A 12,895-nucleotide genomic window follows, 5' to 3' on the forward strand; every position below is an offset into this window, starting at 1 on the left:
TTCAATTAGGCTGACCATGTTAATATATGAACTGATGTGAATCAGCTCATCTAAGTGCAGTTATTTGAATTATTCTGTTTTATATTCAGTGGCTAAGAAGAAAATGACGTTGCTAAATTGATTAATGATACCTTCATCATCCACTTATTCTACCTTAGAAACTGATAGCTATATTATCAAACATTTGTGATTTCCCAAAATAATTAGCACCAGATCCACATGTACCAACTCAATGAAAATTTACCAGCTGTGAATGTGATTCTTCAATATTCCTAATGTTATAACTGGGCTTCCAAATGAGGTTAGAGAATACAAACATAGAGAAAGTAAAGATATTGTACATAAGCAAAACATATTTCAAGCTAAGTGAATAATACCCAGGAATACTACTTTGTTTCTTTGCAGAATCCATGATTTTTTTTTTTGAGAAAGACTGCAACCACATTCAGCCAATGTACAGGCTAAGGATGTGTGTGAGAAGTCAGGGGCAAGGAGAGAGCAGATGCTACTTCTAAATTCATGTTCAGAGATGAGGGATCACACAGGCCCTTTCTAATTTCAAGGGAGATAATAAAACCAATGACATTGGTAATAATTTCTAACATGATGGGAAATTTATGATGTTCACATAAATGTTACTACTGAAATTGCCAACTTACTTCTTTTCAGTTTGAAGCACAGAGGGGTGAGGTCACATGTTCAGGGTCACACAGCATAAGGGATGGAGCTGTGCTGTGATCTCTGACTGGACTAACTTACAGGATCTCAGACACAATCCCAGGATTCAGTGACACAGGGTCTCACTGGGGCAGCTCTCAGTTAATTTGGTAAGGGGTCATGTTTCCCTCAGGCAGTGGTAAACTCAACACTCTGTAAACCAAAGACTTTGTAAGTCTGTTGCCAAGGATCTTGTGTTTTACTTCACCTGAGAGTGTGTAAAATTTTCACTGAATCCAAACTACATAATCCTAGGCAACAGAAATGCACAATTCTAACATACCTGAGTTGGTACACGAAGAACACTTTCCTGTAAATACTTAGGCTGAACTCTTTCAACAAGCTATCTCTATTTTCACCCTGAGGAGGGTTAAGGATCCTAAAAGTTCTCCCTCAAGGACAGAGCCCAAAGTTGTTTTCTTACTGATATGCAGTTTGAAAAAGAAAGAACAGGATTATGGGGCTGTGCATGATTTGCACATCACTGAGAATGATTACCAGTCTTAGAAGAAATATCTACCCTGTCTCAAAAATAAATGTATTGGTAGGTTTAAATCATGAAAATCAATCACATAGTAACCATTGATATGCACTGGAATGAAGATGTTTCAGTAGATGATATGTTCACCTACATTAGGGAATCAAAGAGAATCATTCCAACTTATGAAAAACTGAATGGACAAAGATGTCCCTGAATTCACTGTTATTACATTTACTGCTGACACTATATTTTGGAGTATATCATATAGCTTGACAACAGAGGTAAATAATTTACCAAAATGTGTTATCTGTCTCCCTGATGAGCTCACACAGCATATTTCCTCCATGGAGGAAAAGGAAACTGGGTTTAGAGAAAGAAACCTGAGAGAGGATGAGGCCACCCTGGCTTAACTCTCAGAGGGCAGCACCAGAGAAAATGTCCTTCCCTCCCCCTTTCATATGTAGTTAGAAAGATACCACCCATATGCAAATCACCACCTAGGTAACCAGATGAAATGACAGGGCACATTTATTTAAAATCAGGCTTCTTTTGATTCCAGAGACATATTTTCTGGGAGTCAAAGACATCATCCACAAGAACACAAAAGCCTTGTGGTTTTTGCTCTTTCTGGTGGCAGCTCCCAGATGTGAGTGTCTCAGGATTCAGACATGAAGGTAATGGGGATGATGCATCTGAGCACCTGACTCACTGTCATTCTATTTCTCCTCAAGTCTGTCACAGTTGCAGCTGAAGGAGTCAGGACCTGGCCTGGTGAAGCCCTCACAGACTCTGTCCCTCACCTGCTCTGTCTCTGGAATCTCTTTAACCAGCTATGCTTTGCAGTGGATCCACCAGGTCCCTGGAAAAGGGCTGGGGTGGGTTGGTTGGATAAATACTGGTGGGAGCACAAACTATAACCCAACTCTTCAAGCCTGACTGAGCATCACCAAGGATAACCCCAATAATGAAGTTTATTTTAAGCTGAACAGCCTGAGCCCCGAGGACATGGCCATGTATTACTGTGCAACAGACAGTGAGGGGAAGTCAGGGTGAGCCCAGACACAAACCTAACCTGAGGGCACAGGAGGGGCTGGGCTGCAGGGGCACTCTGGACCACTAAGGGGTGCACATGTTCCATCCCCAGGGGCAGGTGTAGAGAGGGGCTGGGAGGAGTTTCCTGGCCTTACCTGCAGTTCCCTCTTGCATCACAACATGTAAACCCCAGATAATGGCCACTGCATCTTTTCTAAACAAGTCCATGATCTATCAAAGATTGAAAGAAAGTAGAGGTTTTTTATGTGTTTTTTAAAACTGTTATTACATGCATGTGTGTTTATATATTTTTCCCTACACTTTCTTCTGGATTTGGATGGAAGTGTAAACAAAGTGATCTTTCCACTGACTGTGTTTATTTCAATCCTTTATAAATTCTGATTCTCTTACATTGGATGTTATAATTATCAAACACACACAACACTCAAGTTTTCAATGTGTACATTAGAATAGATTAGAAGACAAAACAACAGGCTCACAATGCTTGTTTATTTTTGCTTTTCCAAAAAGCATCTGTGATTCCATTTATATTAAACTCTCTTTCTTTAAATTAATATTCCTTGGATGTACTTTAATCATTTATTTGTGTATTGTTTTAGCATAAAATGTTCATGTGTTTTCATATTAATACAGTGGCAATCTCCATATGTTTATTTTTCTGTGGAGAAGGCAGGGTTACCTAGAAGTACAATGTCACCTTCCTAACCTACCTGCACAACCACAGCCTCACAGTCAATGCACAACACAGGGAGAAGTGGAAATATATCACCCATGACATATGCTCTTGGCTTCAGTAAAATGTCCTCACAGTGAGAAAATACATCCCATGAGTGGATTTCATTTTCTTGCTTCCCTTACAGCACCTCCATCCATGGACTTTCTGAATGCCTCACACACCAGATCCTATCATTGGAACATGCTTTTTGATGCTCTACTTAATCTCCAAATCCTGCCACAATCACACCAAGCTCTTTTCAGTTCGTATTGCTGCCTCACCAACTTGACAACAGGCTAGAAATTGTATTATCTAGTGTATTTATGATTTAATCATTAAGTAATATAGAATAGCCAGATTGCAATATGCTGCTTTCAATTCCTTTGATGATATAATAATTTAGAAAGACACATCCAAAGATGAATGGATCAAAACTGGTCAATATTCTGGTGAGGAAACTGAAGGTAAGTGGTGCTGACCTGCCCCAGTTGCATAGGTGAGACATATCTGGGCAGGACCAGGGCACCTGGGGCTTCAGTAATCATGGTGCTTAGAGGTGATGGCAGAAACAGGTCCTGTCTAACTCTAATAGGGGATTATACCACTATTATTACTAATTTAAATACCTACCAAACTGACAACTTAATAAAATTTCACACATGAAGTTACAACTGAGGAATTGCATCAACAGAGTGGAGAAGGTGACACAAAACACCCATCTTTCAATGATACTTTAAAAATCAAACATAATCTGTTATAAACAAAATGGTCATGAGATATGTATATTATGTTATATTATATTATGTTATATTATATTATATTATGTTGTATTATATTATATTATATTATATTTATTATATATGACATACATTTTATATATTCCATTTAAAAGGAATTTATGTATGCAAACTCACACACTAATATATATTTACAATCCCTGGGAATAGTGTCATAATGACCATATTCCCAAAGCCATCTTTGATCATTAGCCCCATCTGACTTCCAGTGCAACACATTTCCTGCCTGAAAATAAAGGAACCAGTGATTGGTGGTGGAGCACACAAGCAGAGGACTGTGTTCTCCCAGGGCTCAGCCATCATCCTCCTCCCAGGGGTCCCCAAAGAAAAGGACTTCCCCTCATCCCATTTCATTCTATTTAGAGAGCTACCTCCCAAATGCAAATCACCCTACAGGGAAACAGATGAAACCACATCATAGAATTAGTTAAATTCAGGGTTCCCCTCAGTGTGGAAAATATTTCTGGAGCATGATGTACCTCATCCACATAAGCATAATACCTTGCGGTTCTTCCTCTTTCTGATGGCATCTTCCAGATGCGAGTGTCTCAGGATTCAGACATGATGTAATGGGGATGATGCATCTGTGCACATGACTCACTGTGTTTCTCCTTGTCCTCAGGTGTCCTGTCACAGCTGCAGTTGAAGGAGTCAAGATATGGCCTGGTGAAGACCTCACAGACCCTGTCCCACACCTGCTCTGCCCCTGGGTTCTCATTAACCAATACTAATATGAGCTGGATCCCGCATGCTCCAGGAAGGGGGCTAGAGTGGATCAGCCAGATAAATTACGCTGCAAATACATAATATGCCCCAATTCTCAGTCCCAAGTTAGCATCACCAGGAACACTTCCAAGAATGAAATTTATCTAAAGCTGAGCAGCCTGAGACCCAAGGACATGGCCACATATTACTACGTGGGAGAGACACAGTGAGGGGAAGTCAGGATGAACCCAGACACAAACCTCCCCTGCAGGGCACAGAAGGGAGATGGTGGCCCTGGGGTCGTGGAACCACTAGGGGTCAATCAGAGACCACCATTAGGGACAGGTGAAGAGATGGGCTGAGAGGATTTTTCTGGCCTAGCCAGGGTTCCCTCTTCTTGCTCCACAACATATAATCCTGTAACATGTTAGCAGTGCTGTGATGTGTCCAAGATTTAAACTCAGAATAGGAGATACATATATATATATATATATAAAATTTACTTTATGTATGTTTAAATACATGCATACACATAAATTATATTAAATTTTATATAAAATGTAGGAATTGTCCCATCTTCTGAGTATGTCTAAAAATGTGAACAAAATTTGCATTTACCATTTCTGTGAAGTTATTTCTCTCATCTTAAGTCACATTTATGTGACTATCCAGGAAAAATAGTGCCTACTCAGCATCACAGAAGCCTCATATCCTCAGGGAAAGCCTGGCCTTGGCTAGGAACAATTTCCAAGTGCCTCATTCTCTTCACACCCCCTCATGTGACATCAAAGACCAGGTCCTTGGTTTATATTAAAGCCCCTATAAATTATGATTCTATGACATAGAATGCATTATTGTATCACATACACAGTTTCTCATTATATATTAATAGATGTAAATGTTTAAAATGACAGATTCAGAATGTAGCATTTTAAAATACAATTAGCATTCCTGTTACAAGTTATATTTAATAAGTACCACACTTTTAATTATCCATAACTCTCCAAGTCATTTGTCACTTATTATTTTTACATATAATCATCAAATGTCTTCTTCTAAATGTAATTTAAGATCTTTGAAATATTTTTCTTTAAAACATGTAAAATTACCAGAAAGAACTTGTCACATTCCTAATCCTCTCCACACAGCAATATGCTTCTGAAGGCCCAACCTATTCAGATGTGTACTTGGATTTCAAGTTTCAGCACATCCTGGGAAGCTGAGGATGCCCCCAAATGACTCTACTCTGCCCTGTAAATCAGAAACAGTTTTTCTCATAATTGTGACCTGCTTTAAGGAGTGAGAGTTCCTTCTCCCAGGTGTGCAGGCCTAAGTACACCTAGAGAAACCAGCAAATAGGCAGGGACAACCTTTCAGAACAAAACTATCACCTGAGATATACCTGCTTCCTTGCCATTGGACTCCGATTCCCAGCTTCCAGGGAAGAGCCTGTGATATAAGCAGGAAGGACTGTAGTGGAAACATCATCCAATTGCCCTGACTCTCCTCATGAGGGAATTCTTGTCCTATCACATATTTCTGCCCACTCCCTGGAGTAGACTGTATTTCCTGATGTTTCCTCCCAAACTGCATTTGTTTTTCCACAGTGTCTTCAACTTCCTATTTCAGAGCCCTTCTTTTGCAGTTGAGGGCTGCTATTCCTCAGTGAGGAGAGGTGACATGGTTCTGGATATGCTTTCCATGGTGGGCTCTGTCACCTCCCACTTCCTATTGGATCCAATCAGTGCTCACAAGTTTTGTTTGCTTTACACATGCAGTTGATTGTTCAGTTTTGTGGTGGAACTAGAGAGGTGGTTGTGGGTGCTTTCCTAAAACTGTTGCTGCCCTTCTCCCCAAGTGCCACTGAGGTAGTTTTGTTTGTTTTGCTCTGATTAGCTTTTTGGTGGATTATCACTATTGTGAAGGAAAAGCCTACAGGACACTATGTCTATGACCCCTGTCAGATTCATCCCATGAACTTTATAACATTTAGAGTTTAGACATTTTTTAACATGTTTAATATTCTCACTAACCTATATGCAATCTGGTAATACCTGTGCCAAATAGGTTTGCATTTTTGTTCTGTTTATTTTGTATAATAAGTCACTGTTTGCATGTTTTAGAATTTTTATTGTCCTGTGACTTCTCTTCTGCCACAGTGTAGAATAACTTTTGATATTTTCCAGTTTTTCCAGATCTCTTTTTGTTGTTGTTCATGTGAGAATAATAGTGAGATTTTCCTTACCTATTAAATGTCCAAGATGAGTCACAGATTGCATAGCAATACCCATAAATTCGAAATAACTGAAATACTATACCTCAGGATAATAAATAAATTCAGGAATATGGATAAGTTAAAATATTCCTTAGTATTCAAATTAGCAAATGCTGGATACACCATAACAAAACTAATGATGAATAAGTATGCTGAGTGAAAGTATCTAAACAAATAAAAGTACATATGTTTTGCTACTTCCCAGGAAAAGCAAGATATCACAGGTCTCATCCTGACCAGTTACTATTTCTGAGTCTAAGTCCATAGTGATTGTGGTCAAGAAGTAGAGCTTCCTTCTTTTTTCCTCCCACACTCATGGAATTGTTTTTCAGTCATAGGTGTGTTTGCCTGAGAATATCCCTTTTTTCTCATGAGACCATAAATGCAAGCCTGGAGGGCAAGCTTAGAGTTTCTCAATCCGTGTCCACTCCCTCATCAAATACTCAATTACTAGAGTGGGGTTTTATCTCAGAGTGTGCTTTAATTTTCCCGTACCCATCTTCTGAGTTCTGATCCAAGTTCTTGGCTGAGTTCATTAGAACAGAATTGGGAACAGTTTAAATGTAAAACAAAAAATATTTCTCAGAAAAAATGGGTGTTGTGTTAAGGGATAATGGAAGAAGATTTCTGCATCTATTGAAGGCAAAGTCTAGACTGAAGACCAAATAGTTCACAAGTGATAACTGGGGAATAAGACAGTTGAGAGGAGACCTCTTATGTTGGAAAACAAATCACACTAGTCACAGAACTTGTAACTAACCACCAGAACTGTCCAATTTGATTACCTTAGATTCTAGATGTATTTAGACCTCAGGGTATAGTTTAACAAACAGAGCAACTGACCCACAATTACTTATGTACAGCAGTGAGGTCTGGCCAATGGAAAATTTGAAGAAAGGATTACCAGTATGGCTCTCAGACCAGGGTGGCTGTGGGATAACTGATTTTGCATCTCCCTAAGGAAAAATATCAGAGACTTAACACAGTGGTAAATGAAATCTTCATTGAATTATTACAGTCAGTCCCTAAACAAGGAGGAAAAACAAGCACTGTGGGGAAGGCTGGAAGCATTTGGATTCATTTATATATTATCCAGAATGTTCAGTTTCCAATGAAAAATTATGATATATTCAAAGATCCACGAATATATGCCACATATACTGGAAAAAATGCATGCATATCAACTGATTCTAGGATAGGTCATATGCCATATTTAACAAACGAATATATCAAAGTAACCATTGTAATCATTCCCACACATCTTAAGGAAAGCTTAATTGAAGCATGGAAAATACCTGGCAATGTTGAACAAAATAATTAATTTAAATAAAACTTTAAAAAGAAGTAGAACAATTGGCCAATAATTAGTTATGTTCCATAGAGAGGTGAGGCTGGTGGAAGGTTTGAAGAGAGCACTGCAAGTACAGCTCTCACATCAGGGTGACTATGGGAGTAAACAAATTTGTATCTCCCTTAGGACAGATATCAGAGACTCAATACACTGGTGCAGGAATATGCCACCAGCTATTCCACCCAGTCCCTAAACAAGTAAGGGGTCAAAACAAGAACTGGGTGGAAGGCTGACAGTATCTGACCAGTTTCCAATCAGAAATTATGAGACATATAATGATACATGAGTATATGACCCAGATAATGGAAAAAAAAATCCATGCCAAAGAAGCAGCTTGAGGGATAGGTCATATATCATATTTAACAAATGAGTATTTTAAATTGTGCAATATCATTGTTCCCATAAATCTAAGGAAAATCTTGATTAAAGAAGCAAAGGAAGATATACTGGCATATTTGAACCAAATAATTTATATCAATAAAATGACAGGAATTTTAAAAAGAACCAAAGGATGTTCTGGAGAGGAACAGAATAATACTGTGTGATGGTGGCACAATATTTTAAGTACGCTAAACAAAGATGTGTGTCAGTACAGTTGACAGTTAGGAGCATGAATGACACCTGAAGAAAAGATAGAAGACAAAGATTGGGACTGTATAATTTAGCAATACCCACAATTTCAATGCTGGAGATTAAATATACAAATACAAAAATGTTTTTACAAGAAGGAGAACAAATGAATGCCAACATTGCATGTTGTTGAAAATGGGATGGTATGCGGAAAAATACAATCAGTGCAAACTAGAGTCTATAGTTAACAAAAATATTTTAATATTCTTGCATTAATTGTAACAAAGGGAATATACCAATTCTAAATGAAAATAAGAGGGAGGAATAAGGGAACAGTATGAGATTCTTGTCATTGTATGTCATTGTTGTCTGAAGTTTTCATTGTATTTATTTTATTTTTCCCTTTTTTTATTTTTCCTTTTTCTTCTCCTCTTTCTCTTTTTTTTGTGGAAGAAATGGAAATGTCCTCATATGGATTGTGGTGGTGAGTACATAACTATCTGATTATACAGGGAAACATTGTTTATTTAGGATGGATTGTTTGGTGTGAGTATATCTTTTGAAAAATAAAGAGAGAGAGATAATTGTTGGAGAAAATGTGGAGAGAGTTATGTACCTATTCCTGGTTGATTCGGAAGTAGAATGGTGCAGTCCATCTGGAGGGCAGTGTAGTGGTTACACAGGAATTGAACTATGGGGATGCCATATGGTCCTGCAACCCCATTATCAGGTATCAACCTGGAAGAACTGAGAGCAGGGGCATGAATCAACATTTACACACTGGTGTTTATTGCAGAAGTATTCACAATTTGCAATGGATAGAGATGGACTAAGGATATATTGACAGATGAACAGAATAGTGAATTGTGATGTATGCGTACAATGGAATATTGACTGGCTACAAGTAGGAATGAAATTGTGAGGTATGCAACTATGTGGATGGGCCTTGAGGAGAGTATGTTGAGAGAAATAAGCATGAAATGAAAAGACAAAACTGTGCAAACTCTGAGTACCCCTATTAAATAGAGCCCTTATTATGAAATAGGCAGGTTTCCCATATGCCACTCTGTTGTTAACTCTTTGTACCAACCTTCTACCTCAGGAAGTTTATCATGTAAGCACTTGTTTCTAAATGTAGTGATAATCTGTGGAGTAAATTCCTGAAAAAAACCCTTTCAATCATGTTCATCTTCAATTCAGCTCTAATACAATCCCAATAGTAAGCAATCATCACCCCTATGGATTCTCATCCCTGAAAATTAACTCTCATTAACATATATGAACATATTAGGCTCTCATTCCCCCTTCTATACCTTCTTTCTAGATGTAGGTCACCTTATTCTACATAATAAGGCACTGATTTTACATTGTTCAGGGATGTCATAGCAGTGGTAACATACAATATTTCTCCTTTTGTGTCTGACTTGTATTACTCAGCATTTTACCTTCAAGTTTCATCCATGTTGTCATATGTTTTAGGACCTTCTTCTTTCTTACTGCTGCATAATATTCCATCATGTTTATATACCACATGTTTTTTATCCATCCAGTCATCTGTTGAAGGACATTTGGATTGCTTCCATCTCTTGGCAACTGTGAACAATGCTGCTATAAATATCAATGTTGAAATGTCTGTTCATATCACTGCGTTCAGATTTTCTGGATATATGCCAAGAAGTTGAATTCCCAGAATTCAACTTCTTCTTCTTCTCATAAAATGAATGTCACTGGTAAAAACATCTAACATGATGGGAAACCTATGATGCTCATGTGAATGTTACTACTGAAATTCCCAACTAACTTCTTTTCAGTTTGAAGTACAGAAGGATGAGTTCACATATTCAGGGTCACACAGCAAGATGGGATGGAGCTGTGCTGTGATCTCCATCTGGACTAACTTACAGGATCTCAGACACAATCCCAGGATTCAGTGACACAAGATCTCATGGGGCAGCTCTCAGTTGATTTTGTAAGGGGACCTGTTACCCTCAGGTCATCATAACCTCAGCACTCTGTAAACCAACCATGGTGTAAGTCTATTGCCAAGGATCTTGTGTTTTACTTCACCTGAATGTGTGTACAATTTTCACTGAATCCAAACTCCATAATCCTAGCTGACAGAATTGGACAATTCTAACATACCTGAGTTTGTACATGAAGACCACTTTCCTGTATATATATATATAGGCTAAACACTTTCAACAGGCTGTCTCTATTTTAACCCTGAGGAGAGTTTAACATCCTAAAAGTTCTCACTCAAGGACAGAGCCCAAAGTAGTTTTCTTAATAATATGCAGTTTGAAAAAGAAAGAACAGGATTATGGGGCTGTGCATGATTTGCACATCACTGAGAATGATTACCAATCTTAGCAGAAATATCTACCCTGTCTCAAAAATAAACATACTGGTAGGTTTACATTACAAAAATTAACCACACAGTAACACTTGAATATGCACTGGGATGAAGCTCTTTCAGTAGATGATATGTTCACTTAAGTTAGTGAATCACTGATAGTCATTCCAACTCATAGAAAAATGAATGGTCCAAGTTGTCTCTGAATTCACTATTATTTCTACATTAACTGCTGCCTCAGTATTTTGGAGTATATCATATAGTTTGACAATAGAGATAAATAATTTACCAATATGTGTTTCCAGGGATTCAGAGGTCCTTGGACTTGTGGTGAGTATTTGATATAAAAATACATCCCTGGGAGAAAAGGCACATTGAACCTATTACAAAGCCACTACAATACTTAACAGTATCTGTCTCCCCGATCAGCTCACACAGCATATTTCTTGCATGGAGGACAAGGAAACTGGGCTTAGAGAAAAGGAACCTGAGGATGAGGCAACCCCAGCTTAACTCTCAGGTGGCAGCACCAGAGAAAATGTCCCATCCCCCTTCATATTTAGTTAGAAAGATACCACCCATATGCAAATCACCACCTAGGTAACCAGATGAAATGACAGGGCACATTTATTTAAAATCAGACTTCTTCTGATACTGGAGACATATTTTCTGGGAGTCAAAGACATCACCCACAAGAACATGAAAGCCTTATGTTTCTTCCTGATTCTGGTGACCGCTCCCAGATGTGAGTGTCTCAGGATTCAGACATGAAGGTAATGGGGATGATGCATCTGAGCACATGACTCACTGTGGTTCTCTTTGTCCTCAGGTGTCCTGTCACAAGTGCAGCTGAAGGAATCAGGACCTGGCCTGGTGAAGCCCTCACAGACCCTGACCCTCACCTGCTCTGTCTCTGGATTCTCTTTAACCAGCCATACTGTGCAGTGGATCCGCCAGACCCCTGGAAAAGGGCTGGAGTGGGTCGGCTGGATAAATACTGGTGGAAGCACAAACTATAACCCAACTCTTCAGTCCCGAGTAGTCATCACCAGGGATAACTCCAAGAATGAAGTTTATTTTAAGCTGAGCAGCCTGAGACCCGAGGACACAGCCACATATTTCTGTGTGAGAGACACAGTGAGGGGAAGTCAGGCTGAGCCCAGACAAAAACCTCCCCTGAGGACACAGGAGAGGCTTGCCTGCAGCGGGCACTCCAGACCACCAGGGGTCACTCAGGGACCATTCCAAGGGGCAGGAGCAGAGAGGGGCTGGGAGGAGATTCCTGGCCTTACCTGGGGTTCCCTCTTCTTGCTTTACAACACGTAAACCCAAGATAATGACCACTGCATCTTTTCTAAGCAAGTCCATGATCTATTGAAGATTCAAATAAAGTAGAGTTTTTTGTGTGTTTTTTGAAACTGTTGTTAAATGAATGTTTGTTAATATATTTTTCCCTGCCCTTTCCTCTAGATTTGGATCGAAGTGTAAACAAAATAATCTTTCCAGTCACTGTGGTTTTTTTTGTAATCTTTTATAAATTCTGATTCTCTTACATGGGATGTTATAATTATCAAACCCACACAGCACTCAAATTTTAATGTATACATTAGAATAGGATAGAAGACAAAACAACAGGTCCACAATGTTTATTTTTCACTTTTCCAAAAAGCATCTGTAATTCCATTTATATTAAGCTCTCTTTATTTAAATTAATATTCCTTTCATACACTTTAATCAATCATTTATTTGTATATTGTTTTAGCATAAAAATTTCATGTGTTTTCATATTAATACAGTGGCAAGTTCCATATGTATAGTTCTCTGTGGAGCAGACAGGGTCATCTGGAAGAACAGTGACACCCTCTGAACCTACCTGCA

At 38.6% G+C, this 12,895-nt stretch overlaps 1 gene segment (V, D, J or C); it reads left to right on the plus strand.

The window, feature by feature from the left end:
- The first annotated feature begins 11,660 nt into the window (after positions 1 to 11,660).
- LOC119515970 lies at positions 11,661 to 12,343 on the plus strand. The segment is given in 2 exon segments: positions 11,661 to 11,762; positions 11,847 to 12,343. Coding segments are annotated over 2 exon segments (543 nt in total).
- Positions 12,344 to 12,895: the final 552 nt, after the last annotated feature.

The sequence above is a fragment of the Choloepus didactylus genome, chromosome 19 (assembly GCF_015220235.1).
Source record: "Choloepus didactylus isolate mChoDid1 chromosome 19, mChoDid1.pri, whole genome shotgun sequence".
NCBI classification, from domain to species: Eukaryota; Metazoa; Chordata; class Mammalia; order Pilosa; family Megalonychidae; genus Choloepus; species Choloepus didactylus.